The following is a 22,550-nucleotide window of genomic DNA, read 5'->3' on the forward strand; positions in this document are numbered from 1 at the left end:
GCACACGGGGCAGTGAGAGTGGCTCCGGCAGATTCCAGGAATAACACCTGAAGCCTCAGTCCAGAAGTGTGCAGTCCTAGGAACAGCTAAGATACTGCGCAGAACCCTCAAACTCCCAGGCCTCTGGTAGAGGACCCGAGCTTGAGGATGACACAGATATCACCCTGAGAGGGTGTGAGGGGGATTTTATCTGTCTGTCTGTCTGTCTGTCCATCCGTCCGTCTCCGTCCGTCTATGTAGTTCATGGAGAATAAGCATTTTTGAGGGCATGTAGCCTATAGTAAATGACACCATTTTTAATTTAATGCAAGTTCTTTGAACACAGGTATAGTTTTGAGGTGGCAATCTGAATAATTTGCAACCAGCTGATTGCAAACCAATCACGGTGGTCAGCAATGTAGACAAATTTAAGGGAAGTTTCTCTTCTTTTATAATCACACAAAAGAAGAAATTCAAGGCCTCGAATCTTAGAGAAAATATTGTTAAGTATAAAGTTTCAAATAGAAGAAGTGTTGTTTAGAAATCACTTTATGCAATTAACCTTGAAGGTATTATCAAGAGTGGTAAAATTGAGAAGTTGAGTCCACCGGCGTCATGATTATTCATTGTAACAGATTTTTTCCACGTGAGTCCTGTTTTTTTTCCAAACAGAGTTGAACAGTATTTTGTCAGTTGTATTACATATTTGCTTATTATCCAACAGAGAGATTGCTGGATATTTTTTAAAAACAAAGTAGTGTCATAAGCATTATTATATCTGTTTGCAGTGGATATTCCTTGGATGTGTTATTTTTAATATGATTAGTAAGAAGCTGAGTACAAAGAATGAATAAATATGGGGAGGCCAGACAAGACAACCCTGATTGACCCTGATGGATTTTAAACCAAACTGGGGATGTATCATTTTTCAATCTGATTGAGCTATTACGTTTGGAGAACGTAGTTTTAATGGCTTTAAAGAAAAAGTCCCCAAATCCAATTTTTTTCAATGGAACGAAATATGAAAATATGTTCTACCGTATCACACGCTTTATAGTCCAGGCAAATGATAGTTTTAAGTCCAGAAAAAGGATACATTTCATCAAGGAATAAAAATGAATAATCACTTTCATCTAAAACAAGCCTGATTCATAATATGATGATATATTAGAAATATGTATTTTTTTATTTGACTTTATCAGTAATTGGATCTGATACATTTTTAATTCGTTCAGCAATTACTGAGGTAAATCTCTTGTTGTCATTGTTCAGTAAAGAAATAGGGAGTCAATAAAAGGGAGATCTTTTTGTGTTGGGAATTAAAGTAATCAAATCTTGTGTCACTGAGGGAGGAGTAGATCTTTTTTCAATACTTTCTACTTCTGCAGCTTTTTGTCATCGCCCCCTGCTGCCTCTGCTGCCTCTGCTGCTGCTGCTGCTGCGTCATTTCCTTCACTCTTGAGGTGAGGTGCAGTGTTATCATCCTTCAGGAGCAGATCATGAGATGGCAGGAATGAAGGAAGACGCTGAGAAGAAAGTGAGAAGATAATGAAAATGGACGCAGTCAGTCACAGTGAGAGTGAACAGGGGAGAGAGAGACTTACATGGCTGGAATGAAGATTAGGGGTTTGATCAAGGGGGCAGGAAGTGGAGTTCTGTCAAAACTAAGTCTGTTATGCTGCACTTTGATTTGGTGTACTTACCAGTACAGGAAGTATGTCCCCAAACCACTTCAGTGTAACAACTGTTTGAAGTTTGGTCATAGTTTGTGTGTGTGTAGAAGAGATTCTGAGACATGGTTAATGTAAAGAGAATGAATGTGAAGGAGACTGTGTGAAAGAACCAGAGTGTGTTCTTTGCAAAGGCAAGCATGCAGCATGGGAGGCTACCTGTCCAAAGAGAGTGAGGAAGGCAGAATGAAGAAATTAAATAGATTGGAGGAAGTAGGTAAAGACAAAATATGTACGATGGGAAGCTAAGGAGAACAAGTCAGCTAGGAAGCATTAGGAATATTGCTTGTAAAGAAGAGATGAAGTTTTTTGGCCTTTGTGATGACAGTTATTAACTGAACTGCTAGATCTGAAAGAAAATCTGAGAAAATTGAAATAATCATAGATGTGGCAAGGAGATTTCTTGATGGTGGGTGATTATTGAGAAGATGTACAGCAGCTTTTGAGAGTGTTTAGGCTCAGCTGGGAAAACTGGAAATTTTACAATAGAATGGGGACTAGATGGGAAGGGCTTATCATTATTAGGATCAGTATTATTTTAATCTTATCTAATACTATCTCAAGAAGAAGAAGAAGAAGTAGTAGTAATAGTAGTACTATCGTTTTCCAATCCCCAGGTGGCGCTGTAGAATAATCAGACGTCTCTATTTCACGGCGCTGTTTCTATGTAATAATACTTCCGGTGTACGATACGGGGGAAGCGCGAGTGCGGTTTTTTGTCAATTATAAACCATTTAGTGAAAAGTAAAACGAGTTGACTGATCTCTGGACTGTCTAATAAGGTTCAGCGGGATCGCTGTAACTGACGACAAACATGGATATGCCCAATCCCCCCGAAGGTGAGCAGTAACGTTACATTCCTTGCGTTGTATGAGCTGTGAGCTAGCACCCATGCTATCTGGAGCTAATGCTGCAATTCAACACAATGCAGCACCGCGGCATTTAGCACGTCGGCCAACGTTAGTAACGTCAGTAGGTACATGTGCATGTTTATTTAACCGGTTTTTGTGTACACCTTTGCACCAGTGTTAAGTAGTGTGAAATATGACGGCTTTTAGAGTAGTTTTGTAGTAACGTTAGCTAACGTAAAGATTGAGTAGTTGAGTGTATTTTCTAAGTCAACTAACTTTCACGGATGTAGTCATTTATTTTTCGTCCAAGTTTACGATTTCCTTCTTTTCTCTTTTGGTGCCATTGTCAAATTCTTCGTAAGTCATATAAAAAAATAGTAATATTAGCTTAGCTAATGTAGGAATGGGTAATATGTACCGTTAATATGTGACATGCTCACTTCAGTGTTTTTTGGAGTGCAGACCATCAATCCTGGATTGGGAAACTAGGATAACCTCTTCTCAGGCTAACGTTACACTACTAATATCTGTGTGTGTGTGTGTGTGTGTGTGTGTGTGTGTGTGTGTGTAAAAAAAAAAATCAGATGTCATTAAAACCGTCAGATGCCTGTACACATAGTTCTCCTTCTTGAGCGGGAATTTAGGTGTTTCAGATTAAAAACCCAAGATGAGCTGATCAGATAGGCCTACACATAACTTGTCCATTTTCACAGCGATGGTCAGAATTAGTCCTGGTTTGTGCCTCTTCGGTTTTTCTGAAAGATTATACCCATTACTACCCAGGCAGCCATTGAAAACCCAGACGATTGCTTAACTACAGGTAGCACTGTTTTGAAGGCATTTTTCAGGATTATCAACAACTCTTTTAACCACCTGGGCCCTGTTTAAAAAGCAGATTTAGTGAAAACTATGAGGTAGTTAGCACTGAGATGAGGGAAACTCTGGGTTTTCGGTTTCAGAATGAGAGTTACATTAAACTCTGTCAGTTACTGTGGTAACTGACTCTGAACCTAACCTGCCCCCTCGAAGGTTCTTCATCAACAAACCCTGCGAACGCTGTCTGTCCTCTCTGTCCCCTCCCTCTGACACAGCCAGACAGCTGTTTCATTTCCTCATTGATTCAGCTTGTAGCGCGGATAGAAGCACATTAATTCGGACCGTTTATTGTAGCCTATGTCAGAATCTAAATCCTGGTTGGATATGAGTTTGTTACTCAGGGCTATCTAAAGTTACCGCTTTTATGTGCTGTTTAAGTGTGTGTAGTCATTGCATCTCCTTATTTTTGCAATCAGTAGTGTTTTGTTTTGTTTTTTGTAGGTAATACTGGGCCTTTTTTAGGGTTGCAACAGCATGCAATTTTCACAGTACAATCATGGTGTCAGAAAGTATTGCGATTTCACAGTATTAAATAATTTATATCATTATCAGAATGACCCTTAAAGGAATGGGAACAGAAGGATTGTTGTTGGGTGAACGTTTTATTAACGTAATTGAAACTTGAAACCACTTTGTCAATGGAAGTATGTGTAAAAACAAAGTCTCCCCTTAGAAAATAACTAAAAAGGAGATTCTCCATTCAGTTGCATTTAAAAAAAAAAAGATATTGTAGATAAGCAAATGTACATGGTATGATAAAAGACACATTTTTTATCACAATGTATTTTAAAACCAGTATATCGCTGCAACCCCAATATCCTATTTCTCACCTCAAATGTTTTCACAAACATATTTTAGTGTACTGTTTACTAGTGTAAAATGAAAAGGTTAGTGATTCGGCCACCATATTGAAAATAGTTAGCCAAAGTACCAAACACCACCCATTGGCCAGACCAGTTTTCTCATTGTACAGTTAAACAGTACAACAGAAAACACTGGAGGAGAGAAACCAGCAATGCAGTAAAAGAAAGTTGATTCATATGTGATCCGCACTGCCAAGTTTGACAGTTGACCAGAGTTCATAAGCAATGATTGACATGATTGACAGTTGCATCAGATACTCCTCAGCTCTGATTGGTTGTTTTAATTCACAAGCAGTTTGCCCATTAGAAATGCTATAAGACAATGGAGTAGGCAGAGGAGTGTAATGTTTTTTCACAGATCTGTCTCATTTAGTGTGGTGTGGATATAGTGACAGTTTTTCCGCAAATGAGAAAAAAGTTATGTTTTATAAACGTTACCAACAACAGCTTTAAATAAATTTGACAACCTCATCACCCAACGTGACCTCTATAATGGAGCACTGTAGCCAGGGTTGCAGCAATATACCGGTGTCAAGGTATATTATATACAATATGATATAAGTAGATGGTTATATCATACCATATACATTTGCTTATCTATGATATTTTTTTTTAAAAATGCAACTGGATGGAGAATCTTCCCTTTATTTTAGTTATTTTCTAAGTGGAGAATTTTGACGCATACTTCCATTAACTAAATGGTTTCAAGTTTCAGTTATAGTAATAAAACGTTTGCTCAACCAAAATAATCCTTATGTTTTCAGTCCTTAAAGGGTCATTCTGACTGATAATAATATAAATTCTGTAATACTGCGTTAACATGAAACTGTGATATTTTCTGGGACGTTATGGTACTGTAAAAGTCTCATACCATTGCAACCCTAATTGTAGCCAAGCCATTTCTTAGGGTATGTCTGTCCATGACATAGAAAGAACACACATAAGGGCACTTGGATTCAGGTATAACTTTACTTTTTTTTTTTTTTTTTTTTCCTTCTTATCGTGTGTATGTCCGTGTCCCCTCTCTAAATTCGATGGTTTTTGGAGGTCTATGAACAGCAGTTTTGAGTCACGGTGTGGATACTTGATCAGTCAGTTTGATCAGATCACATCAGATTCAGTGCAATACATGGATAAGTTTCACTCTGACTGTACCTGACATTCTACTGCTCTGTCTGTACCCAGAATTTGCTCTGCACTGCAAGACTGTGCAGCTCTGAGGATCTGAATGGTATATATTTTAACAGCAATCCTAATGAATGGTCCAGCTTCAAAAACAGAAAATCAAAATGCAGATGTTTAATCATGGCGGGTTGCCACAAACAAATGTGTGGGAAACTTTGAGTTCTGCATCTGTAATATAATGATAACATATGAGAGGCACATGTTCCAACAGTGTCAGAAAAGCACAGGTTACTCTCATTTCTTCCTAAATTTTGCTATTTGTTTGTCACCACTTTTAGACAGGTCATCAGCTGCCACAGCTTTGACTGAATTTGTTTCCTCCTCTTCTTTTTCCTGGTGCAGATCAAGAACTGAGGAATGTCATTGACAAGCTGGCCCAGTTTGTTGCTCGGAACGGGCCAGAGTTTGAAAAGATGACGATGGAGAAACAGAAGGACAACCCTAAGTTCTCCTTCCTTTTTGGGGGAGAATACTTCAGCTACTACAAGTGCAAGCTTGCTATGGAGCAACAGCAGCGTATGTAGTGAAAGGGACAATCCACCATGTAACCAGGATTTGTATATCAATATTTCTATGATGTTGGAATGTTCAGTTAATGTGGTATTCAAGATAATTGGGTCTTTCCCAGTGCTACAGAATAAAAAAACATAAACAACAGAACTGAATTAAAATGAAGCTTGTGTAATTGCATAATCCAGTAGATGATTAACATGTATGTCAGTTCATCAAAATATCACATGTAAACTTGTATTCAAGGGACATAACTCAAGTGAAACTTTGTGCATCCATATACAGAAAGAAGAGATAGTGTTGACTGAACTCTTCAACATCATATTAATAATGTGTGTTCTGTTTTCGGTGTGGATTTGTCCCTCATGTTTATAGGCATCCAAAGCCTATCAAGCAAATACTGTACCTACTCACACTTACCCACTTCATGCTTCCTTATAGCACAAGATAGCTCTTAAAGGGATAGTTCTAATTTTTGTGTGGTAGTATGACGTACTTATCCATAGTCAATGTATTACCTGCAGTAGATGTCAGCATCAAAATGTCTTTCAGCCACTTAAAAAAGCCCTTAAAAAAATCATTATCTGTGTAAGTGTATGCTATAATAAGAATGTTTTCAGCATTTTACCTTTGCGTCTGACTGCCTGATCTGATGGAGAAGCCATTAATAGCTCTAGTTCCACATCTAAGCTCTCATCAAAGTCACCAGACAACACTGACAAAAACAGTTATTTTAGCTCACTGAACACAGGAGCTGTTGGTCTACCACTGCCTTGATCAGTTAATTTGTGTTAGTGTGTGACTTTGGTGAATCCAAGATAACCCTTTTATACACTGAGTCACACAATAACACAAACAAAATAACTGACAGAGGCAGTGGTAGACAAGCAGCTCCTGTGTTCAGCAACATTAAATCACTGTTTTTCTCAATGGAGTCTGCCTTTAAAGAAGTCAGTATAACGGCTTCAGATCCATGTTTGAAATTGCTTTCTGACAGAAAGGTAAAGCACCGAAAATATTCTCCATGTACCGTACACTTCAACTAATTCTGATTGTTTCAGAGGGCCTTTTTTTTTGTAGGCTAGAATATATTTTATTAGTGACTAGGGGTGGGAGATAAAATTGACAATATTGTATTGTCTCATATCGCCAAGTATCTTTTATTTTAAATTATAATTCTATTATATATATAAATTATTAACATGACAGATACAAATGAAACTTTAGGTAGCCTACTAGAATAATATAATCAATAGCTTTTTCAGTCCACTAGATACATTTTGCTGCTGCAAACAATGGTTGAAGTGGTATCAACAGACTGAAAACTTGGGGGTATAATTTACATTTGAAAAAAGGTAAGAAGTGGCAATATATTTTATTGCAGTACTCAGTATATCGCAACATATATTGCAATAATATTGTATCGTGACTTAAGTGATAATCATGATAATATCATATCGTGGATCCTCTGGTGATTCCCACCCCTATTACTGACCTCTCCTCAGCAGAACATTGCTTAGCTTCCATGTTGGACTTTAGCCTGCTCCTCCAAACTGGGAGCATGCAGACTGACCATTTACTACCAATAACTACTTCATACAACCCACTTAAAAAAAATCTGAACTATCACTTTAATGTTTGCTGCCATGTCAGCTGTGTTCTACAGTAGAGTAGGAATACAGCCACATGCTGCCTTGATGCTCTAAGTCATGTTTTCACAACAAAGCCACGTGGAGTTCACCTGCGCTGAACTCAACAGAACTTTGAACTTTATCTTTCTTTGAAACAAGAGTAGGGCTAGGTATGCAATCTTAGTGTGTTTTGAGCACAGATTGAATTGTTTACGTGGCACTAGGGGTGGGAATCTCTAGGCACCTCACGATTCAGTTGAATTCCGATTCCGAGGGCAACAATTTCGATTATAAAACGATTCTCGATTCTAAAATGAGCCAATAAGAAATTTTACACTAGATATTGAAAACATTATTGTAATAAAGCTGGGAATACATATCCAGTGCATACAAACTGTATTACTGACTGTGGTTGAAATGACTGCACTCCACCAGTCTCCTCCGGTTCATCCTCCTCATCCACAAATCTCAAGGGGACTCTCCTGTCCGTCGTCGACCTCCTCGACATTTCTCCTCCAGTATTTACAAAACTATAACTGACTATAACTATCTATGAACTATAAAAACACATACTATTAAAGCTCTCAAAAAACCACAAATACTGTTATTTACAACACTAAATATTATTTACAAAGAAAACGCCACCCAAACTCCACTAAAACTCACCAAAACACTGCTAAATCACTCCAACTTGCACTCTCCTCGTCAGCTGTCACTCTCCTCCTGCTGTGCTCACTTCCCTCCCCTCCTCCACAGGTAATGACGTCACTACCATAATGTACCGTATATCACTGGAAAGCTCAGCTTCTCAGCTTTCAGAATCCGTTGGAATTACGTTACGATAGTGTGAATGGTCGAGGAGTTACGGTGATTTGAAAAATAAAAATAAAATTTAAATCGATTTATGAGTTTTCCAAATTGATGCTCGCGTCATTTAAGACAGAATCTCGATGCATCTAAAAATCAGTTATTTCCCCCGCCCCTACTTGGCACTGAATTATCAAGTACCCACAGTTAGCATTCCATGCCAACTGATATCTCTTAATTGTGTTAACACATACTTTGATGAAATTTTTATTATTCAAATCATAATGTTCTCAGTTTTATAGTTAATTGTATTTAGGCACGGTTCCTATTAGTGGTGGGCACTACTATATAAACTGTGACATGACATAAATTTGTCAGCTGTCAGAGGTTTTGCCCTACCATTTACACCATATTATTTAATATGTCCATGTCCTCTAACATTTCTGGGTGCTCTATAACCCAAATTGTCAGCACTGTCCGGCATGTAAACCAAAATACTGTGTACTTACAATACAGTAAACCACACTGACTGATACACATACATTTTGCACAAGTCAAAGTTGTGACAACAAAGACTTGATAGGTTATTGTGCATTTGTCGTGCCTGCCCCATTGACCCCATTAGAAGTGGCACCAAAGTCTGACTCTGATGCAAAATTCAAACGCTGTCACTGATGCTTTTTCCTTCTTTTATAGTGTGCTTGGTCAGCACCAGTAGCTAAGCTGACACTACTAATGGCACACAACAGAGCTAACAGTTGTTAAGACTGCTAAAGGGGGTTTACGGCTCAAAATTGACCCGAGTGATTACCAGAGCGACCTTTGGGGATACCAAGAGAGTGGGTCTAATCTTTCCATAGGAAAACTGTTGGGTTGGGGCTGCGTTACAAGTAGGGTTGGGTACCGAAAGTCGTGTTTATATAGAACCGGTACCTATACAACCGATACCTACCGGACCGAAACAAAACGCACATTATGGTGCCTCCTTTTGGTGCTTTTCTTTAATGCTGTGTCTCCCTCTATTGGACGTTACACGTAACAGAATCAGTCATTCATTCATTCGTTCATTTGTTGAGTGTATATTATTATTTAAAGGCACACTAAGCACCACTGGGAGTCACTTCTGTTTATGTTCAGCTATGTTATCAAACACAATGGTAGGCTTGTGCTGGTTTGAAAATTTTCCAACTGGTTTGATTTAAAGCCAAATATCTAACCGAACTGATATATCGAATTATATACCTAATTTTAGCACTGGGGGTCGCATTTGAGCTATTTTTCCCAATAAAAGTCCATTATAGGTGTAATGTGCTTCCAATCCACTAGGTGGCGGTAATACTGTATTAACTACTAATACACAGGTTACACAAGAAGAAGACGACGCAGAAGGACACCAAGGAACCTTCTTCCGACTCCGCTCTCTCAGTGGAGACACGGCGGTTGAGAGGGCCGAGCGAGACGACGTTCCTGTAGTAGTTCCAGCCCCCAAATAGTATCAGGAACTTCTTCAGTGGAAACGGGTTACTAGGGCAACAAACAGCTGAGCGGAGTTGCTGAGTCCCTCTGAAGCCTCTGAGACAAACTAAACAAAACACTTGTAGGCTCCTCCACTTCATTTATAAACAAACATAAACCTTATTAAGTTGTCATAATGCATGTTACAATGCAAGATAAGTTGACATGAATTAAACCGGGTGGAGCTCTTAAACCGGACCAAACCGGTTAAACCGGAAATTGGCACAAGCCTACACAACGGAGCTAGCCCCAGATTCAAACGTCCAAAAACACATTAATTGAAACCACAAAATATCTCCATACTGCTCGTCTGTAGTGATCCAAGTGTCCTGAAGCCCCGACATAAAAAGTTGTTTGGAAAAACGTCATTTGAACTCTCTTTATAGCCTCATTGGCTCTCTGGGCACCGCGTTCACGTGTGCGCACTTGCGCGAGACCGTGAGACATGGGCACTGTGTTCATGTGTGTGTGCTTGCTTTCGCTGGTCTTGTGCTGGCTGGTTGGTACAGCTTGGACCCAAATGTTTTTGTTGCCATTTACGGAGCCTGGGCTGTCTACAGAGACCTCAGCAACAAATAAATAAAAACATTGTTTTTATTGTAATTTAAAACTGTTATACAAAATACTCACACACTTCTGAAAGGTGGCCCATTTGTGCCACTTTTCAACCTCCATAAAAAACTCATATTTTGAGGTATCGGCTCAGGCACCGTTTAAGCACCAGTACCGTTTTAAAAGTATCGGTTCGGCACCGGTATCGGAAAAAAACCCAAATACCCAACCCTAGTTACAAGCAGTGATTGCCAATTCAGTGGTGCCATTAGATAACATTAGCTTTCACCAGATCCAGGTAATACGCAGTGTTGTAAAGTGAAGCAAAATCAACCTATAGACAAGACATGCATAACTGGTCCAAAATATTCTTGGCAGTTAACTGATTAAAGATTAACCATTGACTTCCCTTGTGTGTGCCTAATAAAGTAGGTTAGTGTATGTATTGGGCATCTTTAACCACATTCAGGTATTGTATAGCACAATAACCAGCCCTACACAAGAACTCTGTTCCTCAAATTGACATCTTACACTAGTTGAAAACTGAGCGGCATGACTTGATGACATGAACTTTGACTGATCCTTTGTGGCCTTGTTGTGGAGACTGAATTGTTAGCTGTGGCTCAAATTGTCTGACCCAGTTTAAATCTTAAAGAGAAATTCAGGTTTCATGCAGACTGGATCTTACTGTGGGTAGCAGTTGTTGTTTTTTTCCCATTTCCACCAATAATGATCACTTTAGCCTGTTTGAGAAATCCAGCATTTACTCTTTTGATTACAGTGTTATCATGACTGATAGGAATGATGACCAAAAGTACAAAAATACGACCAATTTTGTAAAGCCAGATTTGTTTTTCTTTAACATTCTATACGTGCTTTAGGCTGCCTTTACACTACCATGTCTTGATGCCCAATTCCGATTTGTTGCCTATATCCGATTTTTCCTTACTGCTGTTCACATGTTCTATTCACCTTATTTTTCACGGAGACACGGAGGCAAAACAGAACGCAGCCAGCTTCCGTTTTTTTGTGTGACACTTCCGGTCCAGCACTCTTGACCACTGTGTAAATATCCCACGGTATTTGCTACAGTGACATTACTGCATGCATGTAAGTGTTTACATTACTGAAAGCAATTTTAAGGACTAACTTTAAATATTTGAAGTTAATCGTTAAAGAATAAATCACCTGGAAAGCTGGCGCTGCTCCACATAATTTAAAAGGTAACTTAGCCTAAACAGAGCGGTGGAAATGTCCGTGCAGCTGCAGACTGGTGCGGCTGGATGATTGATAGGTACATGCTGATTCGGGTGCTATCAGACCTGATCCGCGCATCACTATGGCTTAATAATCAACTCAGTCAATAAAAACAACCCGTCCTGTGTTAGGAGTGTATGTCGCTGACAGAAAGAAAGAAAGAAAAATAAAAAAAAAAGATAGAAAAGCAGCGTACACCTCACATATTTATTTCTCACAGCTGCGCACACGTTTGGCTGTCAAGCAAAAGCACCGTCTGTGTGTCGAGGGTGCGAGCCGCAACTTCAGCTGCTCAGGTAGAGAGGCTGTGTAGCCCGGTGTGCTGCTGGTACACTGGAGACGGGGATCAAGCAGTTTGTCTCACTCTGGATAGATTGTGCTTTTTTTGGTTCGTAGTTTTTGATTAACGTGCGATTTATTCGGCTTTCCTTCCTTTCCCTCGCTCATGAGCACGTCATCAAAATGCGCTGTTGTCGCATTGTTCATCACGTACGATGGGGATTGTCAGGAAATATCCGACCTGTCTGTTTAGATTACAGACCTATTGGCAGATATCTGATTCATATCCGATATATTTCCGCATATGAAGAAGGCCTGAATCTGATCTGACAATATCCAATATCATGTGTTTTTTTCCTGTTTAAACGTTCATGTTACAGATCCAATCTGTGCCACTTGAGAGGAAAAAATCGGAATTGGGTCACTTGAACCATGTACTGTAAAGTAGGCTTTAGTTGGACATTTGTATCCTCTGTGCTCTGCACTGAATGAATTGTGTGTGCATACTCATACATCTATTTTTGTGAGAACCATTTTGAGTAGCTGACCTTTAGAGTGAGGACACTTTTGGAAAGTGCAGACATTTTGGCTGGTCCTTACCTTCAGTCAGTCCTTCAAAGGCCTGTTTGAGGGTTCAGACTTTCTTTTAAGGTTCAGGTTAGAATAACAGTAGGTTTAGGTTAGGTTAAAAGAGAGATGGTAAGGTTGGGTTTAGGCTTTCAGTTTTGATGATTAAGATTAGGGTAAGCGGCTAGGGAATGCATTATGTCAGTGAAGGTCCTCACAAGTGTGTGTGTGTGTGTGTGTGTGTGTGTGTGTGTGTGTGTGTGTGTGTGTGTGCGCGCGCACGTGTGTGTGCACGTGTGTGCGTGCGCGCAACTAGGTAGTGTTTGTTGAACGTGCAATAGCAGAAAATATCTGTAAACTGAAGAAGTCTGTGCAACATCTGCATTGTAATGCACTGCTGCGTTAATGAGCCATGTGCTCAGCCAGGAAAATAGTGTGTAGACACTAGACGGCTGTTATTTGCAAAATGCAGGAACAGTTGATTACATCATGTATCATCATATCTGATGAGTCAAATGTTTAACTGAATATGTATAATACAGTGAGTTAATGTCAAATCTTTTAGATAGCATGTAAAAATAAAATGTTGTAAATAATCAAAACATGAGATGCAAAGTCTTGTTAGCAGTCTGGACATGTTAATCACAAGTAGGGATGGGAATCCCCAGGTCAGAGTCCTGTACAGGTCAATTTCTGAAAACCCTGCACCTGCCCATACCCTTAAAGCTCAATACCAGAATGACCTGTTACTCGTCATTATGTCTAAGTCAGTGCCGCACCTGCCCACACCTGTTAATAAAAGTCCCGTTACACGACCCGTACCTGTGATTTAACACACACAGGCTACACTCACTTACATTAAGCTGGGCTCTTTGTTCTTGAATTAGAAATCCAGTGGAGGAAAAGTTTCTTTCACTGGCTGTGCTCGATGCTGGGATGGTGAAAACGCAATCACTGCTAGGTTAGGAAACATTTTTGCATACTCCTTCCACCACTATAAACATCAAAATTAGGCTGCCACCTCATCTTTGGGCTGCAAAGTTTAATCGCTGGAGTCCTCCACCTGGGTGACAAATGTGACAATGGGGTCGAAGCTTCAACTTGTGTCACTGACTTTCAAAATAAAAGGAATTGCCGCCTGATGATAGATATCTAGTGTATGTGTAATATTTTGACATCTAAATCACTTTTTCATTTGTTTTATTCTAAAAAATAAAAAATATATTTTTGTTCTCACCTGCTGCCTGCCCGTGTGGAGCACATGCCCGTACCTATTAATTTATGGTTATGCATATTTTTACCTGTTACACAGTGTTTTATGGGTACCTGCCCAGTGTAGGACTCTGCTCCAGGCACCTCACAATTTGATTTGATATGATTCGGAGGGCAATAATTCAGTGAGAAAACGATTCAGTGCATCAAATTTTTTGATTTCTTCAGTATTTATTTTTCTCACTGTGTGACTACTTACTACTTTTAAAACATAGCATACTGCATTATCAGTGATCCATAATGTAGTTAATAGATTAATTTACATACATACAGGGCTGCCAACTTTTCAAAAAACCTTGGAGTGAGATTCAGCAGCGCCGACCACAATTTTGTCGTTTAGGCCTACACATTAATACCTATTAATTATTACCTATTAATATCACAGACAATTATATTTTAATACTTCATTTTTCTTTTCTTTACCAAATACAACAGGTAACCACAAAACCTTCATTTAACATAATGTGGCCCATTACACGGACATAAATTTACATTAAAAAATAAATGCAGTGTCGATAATAATATAAATTTGTCTCTTGCATTTGTCATGAATCATGTCTCTAATTTGCCTTGTTTTACATCATTTTAGTGTGGTGAGTACTAGATGAGCTCATAAGTGCACTTCCAATCACATAATTTCAATCACATAAAAAAAAAACAATGGCTCAATTCTGCTAAATATGTCCATCAATGAGCATATGCACAGTAAGCGCCCAAAATTTTAACAGCGGAATTTTTCACCTATCTACTGCTTGCTCTGCCCAGCTGCTTGAAAGGATGGCTGCTGCAGCAATAGGCTACTATTTTAATTTAGCTACTAACATAAAGTACTCTTTGCTGCTAATTTAGCATTTTTGACATTTACAAAGCTTTTTTTGAAGCATTTTTCATTCAGCTTTATAGAAGCCAAAATGCTTCCATACTGGAGCTTTTGAAGCAGAGAGTGCCAGTGGAATTGTATGCACACTGTTTATACTGGCACAGTGTCCAGTGTTTGCATACTATTTCACTGGGAATAGTATACATTTTATGATCTGTTGATTAATAATGGCCCCCAGCCTTTTTATTTTAAAAAGTTAATTTCATTAATTATTGAATATATTAATTTGAAAGCACCTCACCGTCTCCTGACTGTGTGAGAATAGCAAAATGAGAGGAGAGGCGGAGTGCTCCAGTCTGTTGTTTTAATGTCTCCAGCTCTGGAAAGTAGCCTCTCTGCTACATGTTAGCTGTGGGAAAGCCCAGATGCTGAGCCGGCCAGATGCAGGGAATAATTTTTTCACCACAGAGTTGGTTTAATTTTGTTCATACTCCAGTGTGTGTGTGTTGGTCAGCCAGTCTCATGTCCATTAACATCTCTGGGTGATGGTTTAGAAATTGTTTACAATATACTTCACATTCACCTCACAAATGTAATTATTTAGACATTAAATTTAGACAGCAAATTGTTGGTTAGGGACAAAACTTGTGTCAGCCTCTTATGCACCTCTTTTGATTGTTCTTTGCCTCACCACTGATCACCAGCTGTGTTGTGCTCCAGATCCAGACTGGCACAGTACGAGCCACATAGCTGTAGTTTCCAAATCCTTTTCAAGTTGGAGCATAGATTAGTTTAATTTTAGTGGTGTAGATATCAAGTGAATGTACAGTTGAGTAGTTTGAGTGTTATTAAATGCCACAGCTACTCAAAACCAACAAGAGTTTCCTGTGACTTAAGCCTCCTAAAGACTGTGAGATTTTAGCATTCTTATACATTTAGTTCAAACTACACTGTTTGACATGGGTCTAATAAACTTGGGTACGACATCAAGTTTATCAACTTGCTGCTAGGTTGGTGACCTGGAAGCTGTAACTCCACTGCTGTTTCCTTCCATGCTTCGTCCTTTTTTTTTTTCGCGATAATGGTAAGAGCTGGAGGCACACCTCCACAAGGTTTTCCTCCTGCTGTTCTCCTGACTCTATTTGTTTGGGTTGAGCGCCAGATTATCATTTCATGCTGCATTTCTAGTGGTTGGTTAGGAGATGTATCTCATAACAGCAGTCACACAGTGAGATGGTCATCCCAAATTTCTGACACTGTCAGAATTTAATCCCAGGCTGCCGTTCATTGCAAGATTGTGACAACGGCCATCCTTGAACCTCCCTCACTGTGTGACGTTTTAGAGCCACAACCAAAGATATCACCATGTTTCTTTCACGTTGGTCATCTTTTGTCTGAGACAGCCAAAAGTTGCACAGTGTATCCCAGGCTTTACACTGGTGGGGTGTGTTCACATCGAATGTGAAGCATTTCACATGGCAAGATTACAAACAAACTCGATGCAAAGACACAAATAGGTGCGAAATCACAACACAAAATTTGCGAAATTGTTTTTTTGCGTATTCGTTGGAGTTGAATTTTTTTGCAAGAAATTAGTACTGTATTACGAAAGCCAATCAGCGTTGAGAACCACTTCAGATTGTCCTGACGTTACAAAGATTTAGAAATGAAGGACAAATATATTGTTGCCACCTGTGGGCACCTAGAGCTCTCCCAGTCTAAAGCACTATTTGGACAGGATTAGTTTTACATGGGCACGTGGGGTAATGTCACTTTACCACAGAACGTCAGTAAAATGAATGACCGATTCGCACGGGATAAGAAATATCAGTAAAACTACCACAAGTGGGAGGGGTAAATCCATTCACGCACCGCTGTCCCCTCCTGCCGTCATGTGCGTATGATAGGACTGTCATAAACACCATGAAATTGAGTTTGAATATTTTTGAATTAATTTAGTAGAGTTCAAATAATATTAGAATTTATTATTATTATTTTTTTTTTTTTTCTTACAATATGAACATGACACTCGGATGAAAACACCCATTCTGACCTCACTGAAGTGCCAGGTATGACTTCCGCCTCGCTATCTGAGCAATGTTTGGATACTTCAGTACGTAGTTTTCCACCACAAGAGTGGATCCTGGTCGGCTCGTAGTGGTGTCTCATTTTGGTAACGTTTCATCTCTTCTTCAAAAAGGGTAGGCAGGGAGGCAGCAGGTGCAACACTCTCCCTGTATGTCTCCCCGAGCAGGTCACACATTGCGGACAGTGCAGTGGGTGGTGTTGGTGCAGCGGGCTCCTCTGTCGGCACCTCTCTCTCCATCGCTGCATCCCTCTCTGGCCCGGCTTGTACACGAGCCATCTGCGCCCGAACGGGATTCGCTGTGATATACAACATTATTGATAGTATAAATTAATTATTAATGATATTCGAATTATCAAATTTAGGTTTGAAATTATAAAAAATATATATATTTGAATATATTTCTAACTTTAATTTTTTTTTGACAGCCCTAATACACATACAGTACAGGCCAAAAGTTTGGACACGCCTTCTCATTCAATGCGTTTTCTTTATTTTCATGACTATTTACATTGTAGATTCTCACTGAAGGCATCAAAACTATGAATGAACACATGTGGAGTTATGTACTTAACAAAAAAAGGTGAAATAACTGAAAACATGTTTTATATTCTAGTTTCTTCAAAATAGCCACCCTTTGCTCTGATTACTGCTTTGCACACTCTTGGCATTCTCTCCATGAGCTTCAAGAGGTAGTCACCTGAAATGGTTTCCACTTCACAGGTGTGCCTTATCAGGGTTCATTAGTGGAATTTCTTGCTTTATCAATGGGGTTGGGACCATCAGTTGTGTTGTGCAGAAGTCAGGTTAATACACAGCTGACAGCCCTATTGGACAACTGTTAAAATTCATATTATGGCAAGAACCAATCAGCTAACTAAAGAAAAACGAGTGGCCATCATTACTTTAAGAAATGAAGGTCAGTCAGTCCGGAAAATTGCAAAAACTTTAAATGTGTCCCCAAGTGGAGTCGCAAAAACCATCAAGCGCTACAACTGAAACTGGCACACATGAGGACCGACCAGGAAAGGAAGACCAAGAGTCACCTCTGCTTCTGAGGATAAGTTCATCCGAGTCACCAGCCTCAGAAATCGCAAGTTAACAGCAGCTCAGATCAGAGACCAGATGAATGCCACACAGAGTTCTAGCAGCAGACCCATCTCTAGAACAACTGTTAAGAGGAGACTGCGCGAATCAGGCCTTCATGGTCAAATAGCTGCTAGGAAACCACTGCTAAGGAGAGGCAACAAGCAGAAGAGATTTGTTTGGGCCAAGAAACACAAGGAATGGACATTAGACCAGTGGAAATCTGTGCTTTGGTCTGATGAGTCCAAATTTGAGATCTTTGGTTCCAACCGCCGTGTCTTTGTGAGGCGCAGAAAAGGTGAACGGATGGATTCCACATGCCTGGTTCCCACTGTGAAGCATGGAGGAGGAGGTGTGATGGTGTGGGGGTGTTTTGCTGGTGACACTGTTGGGGATTTATTCCAAATTGAAGGCACACTGAACCAGCATGGCTACCACAGCATCCTGCAGCGACATGCCATCCCATCCGGTTTGCGTTTAGTTGGAGATCATTTATTTTCAACAGGACAATGACCCCAAACACACCTCCAGGCTGTGTAAGGGCTATTTGACCAAGAAGGAGAGTGATGGAGTGCTGCGGCAGATGACCTGGCCTCCACAGTCACGGACCTGAACCCAATCGAGATGGTTTGGGGTGAGCTGGACCGCAGAGTGAAGGCAAAGGGGCCAACAAGTGCTAAACACCTCTGGGAACTCCTTCAAGACTGTTGGAAAACCATTTCAGGTGACTACCTCTTGAAGCTCATGGAGAGAATGCCAAGAGTGTGCAAAGCAGTAATCAGAGCAAAGGGTGGCTATTTTGAAGAAACTAGAATATAAAACATGTTTTCAGTTATTTCACCTTTTTTTGTTAAGTACATAACTCCACATGTGTTCATTCATAGTTTTGATGCCTTCAGTGAGAATCTACAATGTAAATAGTCATGAAAATAAAGAAAACGCGTTGAATGAGAAGGTGTGTCCAAACTTTTGGCCTGTACTGTATTTACTGCTGGTCTATTCGCACAGGATTAGTATTACCTGAGGTAATTGTCCAGGACCATTCGGACATTCGGACGGGACTAAAATCTCTGGTAATTATTACTTTACCCCACGTACCTATGTAAAACTAATCCCGTCCGAATAGGGCTAAAGTCAGTAATATACAGAGACAGAACGATGAAGGAGAGGGCTTGCAGATTAGTGAGTACTGCCATAGGACTACGTGGTAAGTTTTGAAGTTCTGTGTTTACTTTTTTCACATCACTTGATCCCACCTATCCGTTGTACTTTACTGCAAACCAAGTTAGCCCAGTTAGTTATCAGAGCCATCAGCAAGGCTGGAGAATATTCACCATTTGCAAAACACTCCAAAAAAAAAAAAACCCACTCCAGTGGCTGTACAATGCAAAAATTTGCGTCATGACTGGTTTGAACACACCATTACTGTAGGCTACTTGTTGCTTTTTTACTGCTCTGTTGATTGAACAGACTAGGTAAAAATGCATTGTTGACACAATAATAAACAAACAAGATTAACTTTTTGTGATTCATTATTCATACGTTGCAGTTACATTGCATATGAAGCCTAGGTTATACTGCCCCCTGGAGTAGATCACAGTTAGTGAATATCCTGAAAAATATCAATTTTCCACAGACTGTATAAATAATGGATGCAGCTACCGTTACGTCACCCATGTGGACTGTCGTTTTGAAGCCTCAATTTTGGCATTTCATCAGTCGCCATCTTGGATATTTGGAGCCAGATTTGACCACGTTTTACAAGAGGTTGGAACTATAGAGGACAGGGGTAGATCTGACTCACAGACTGTGGTGAGAGCACACAGACCGCCTGTCACTCATGCGGCCCTGCCCTTAATTATGCATAACTTTAAGCCTTAATAAAACTGCAAATCGGTGAGTTCTATATAAATTCACCATTGTCATGAAATTAAATTATCTATAGAGACCAAAACTGTTTTTTGTACCAGGCTGTCAACATGTTTGTTACTGCTGAAAAGGCATTTTAACATTAGGGTCTACGGGGACTGACTCTGTTTTAGAGCCAGCCTCAAGTGGCCATGAGAGGAACTACAGTTTTTGGCACTTGTGCATTGGCTTCATTCATTTCAGCCTCTGGAGGTTGCTGCTTGTGATATTTTACACTTCTGTTAGTAACACAGGGCATACAATTATTTTTTTCTTAAAAGATAAATATAACAAAGCTGTAACATGACATTGAGGACTTTTCTTGGTTATTAGCAGAAAACAGCAGAATGACTGTAGTAAATATTAACAATAAGAGGGAGCGAGAAAGCACAGCTGGTACTCTTGCATCAGTACTGCGGAAAATGATTAATGAAACAATTTAAAATATTCAGAATGGATTGATACATCAATATTTTTGACAACACTAATCCCAATACATTATAAAGCAGTCAAAATGATGTTGTAGTACAAATGTACCAGCTGCTATGACAAAATATCACAAAATAACAATAAAAAAGCTAGCAATCGGCTGTTAATTGGCCAATATGGCTCATCAATCAGCAATCTGTACTGGTGGCCAAAAATAAATAAAAAAACATGACTGATTCAGCTCTACAAATGAGTGATGACACACAGTGTATTATAAGTATATTAAAAGGGTGAGAAAGTCGAAGATAAGTGAGCTCTAGACGCTAAAAATGGACAGTAAATAACTTTTGATGCAGTTGTAATTCACTGAAGCCTATCATTTGAGAAAAGGAACAGATGTAAAGATTTTTCTTTAACAAATCAGTAACTAGTTTTATGTATTTACTCATAGTTTTGACTCATCAGACTATTATTGCACTTGTTGCTAATGTAGAGGAAGTCTGAGCATTTTCCAGTATTATGGTGACTGTATGATAATCAGATAATCAACAGCTGTGTAATAATAGCACAGTGTTGTGCAGGGTTGCATGGAGTTCTTCTGTCAGTCGTGAAATACCAATGAAATGCATTAAAGTTTGCTTTTCCCCACTTAGATCCCTCTACCAACGATGGGGAGGAATATAAATCTGAAGGTATTTATTTGGCACTAGATTTGTCTGACCAATTCAAATGTCTAGTTGGAAATCCAATTTTGATTTTGCATATTTTTGCTGGACATTATGACATCTGTGCTTGAAAGCTTTTTGGTTTGTGTTCAGTTGCATTTTTCTTGTTAGTATGTTTTTCTTTTTGAGTTTGTGCTGTATTGTTTTGAAGCTGAAGATGTCTCGGGTATATCTATCTGATGAAGCTGATGAAAAAGTGCTAAATCAAAAGGCTGCCAAGTTTGATTAGACAAACAGGAGAAGGATACTGGTAACTTGTAAAATTTAATTGTGCTTCGTCTTGCGGTTAAGGGCAAATAAAGTGCGAGGGCTGCATGATTTCATCAGCAAGTGTTGGATTCACAACACTAGTATCTGGGGAATTATCCCAGGTCTTGTTTAAGTTATATCCCTGTAATGATTTTCCCTACCACAGTCATTGCCACACATCATACATCATGCCGCTCCAGTGTGTGATTTTAGACAGCATGCCAGCATTGTGGAAGCAAAAGAGGTGTGTTGGGCGCGACATGTAACACAACAGCATTTGCCTTTTGTGTGACATATAATATATGCAGCAGCAGAGGCTTCCTAACAATAACAATGGCATAATATGTCAATTACAGTCATTTACTCTCCCTGTTTAAACTTCAGGTAGACCCTTTTTGTGTTTGCAAACAGATGATGTATTTTGTGGGCAGAGCTGAACTGGTGGCAGAAAGGTACAATTGTAATGTCAGTTTCAGCACCAAATAAAACGTAGAAATCACGATAATGTTGATATTTCTCAACCGATTGAAATAAGTAATTTTTAGATCAATGACTTTTGATCTACAGTACAGGCCAAAAGTTTGGACACACCTTCTCATTCAATGCGTTTTCTTTATTTTCATGACTATTTACATTGTAGATTCTCACTGAAGGCATCAAAACTATGAATGAACACATGTGCAGTTATGTACTTAACAAAAAAAGGTGAAATAACTGAAAACATGTTTTATATTCTAGTTTCTTCAAAATAGCCACCCTTTGCTCTGATTACTGCTTTGCACACTCTTGGCATTCTCTCCATGAGCTTCAAGAGGTAGTCACCTGAAATGGTTTCCACTTCACAGGTGTGCCTTATCAGGGTTAATTAGTGGAATTTCTTGCTTTATCAATGGGGTTGGGACCATCAGTTGTGTTGTGCAGAAGTCAGGTTAATACACAGCCGACAGCCCTATTGGACAACTGTTAAAATTCATATTATGGCAAGAACCAATCAGCTAACTAAAGAAAAACGAGTGGCCATCATTACTTTAAGAAATGAAGGTCAGTCAGTCCGGAAAATTGCAAAAACTTTAAATGTGTCCCCAAGTGGAGTCGCAACAAGAGTCACCTCTGCTTCTGAGGATAAGTTCATCCGAGTCACCAGCCTCAGAAATCGCAAGTTAACAGCAGCTCAGATCAGAGACCAGATGAATGCCACACAGAGTTCTAGCAGCAGACCCATCTCTAGAACAACTGTTAAGAGGAGACTGCGCGAATCAGGCCTTCATGGTCAAATAGCTGCTAGGAAACCACTGCTAAGGAGAGGCAACAAGCAGAAGAGATTTGTTTGGGCCAAGAAACACAAGGAATGGACATTAGACCAGTGGAAATCT

General features: G+C 39.5%; 1 protein-coding gene across 3 annotated transcripts in view; it reads left to right on the forward strand.

Moving 5' to 3' along the window:
• Positions 1–2,370: 2,370 nt before the first annotated feature.
• Positions 2,371–22,550, forward strand: part of LOC125895866 (calcium homeostasis endoplasmic reticulum protein) — a 53,856-nt gene continuing 33,676 nt past the window's right edge. The window contains exons 1-3 of one of the 3 annotated variants that reach the window (XM_049588035.1): positions 2,371–2,548; positions 5,827–6,000; positions 20,857–20,895. In XM_049588035.1, coding sequence (XP_049443992.1) covers positions 2,524–2,548; positions 5,827–6,000; positions 20,857–20,895 — 238 coding nt within the window. In that variant the 5' untranslated portion in view covers positions 2,371–2,523. The other 2 variants (XM_049588036.1, XM_049588037.1) reach the window with 2 other exon arrangements.

This window comes from Epinephelus fuscoguttatus, linkage group LG10, assembly GCF_011397635.1.
Source record: "Epinephelus fuscoguttatus linkage group LG10, E.fuscoguttatus.final_Chr_v1".
Taxonomy (NCBI): Eukaryota; Metazoa; Chordata; class Actinopteri; order Perciformes; family Serranidae; genus Epinephelus; species Epinephelus fuscoguttatus.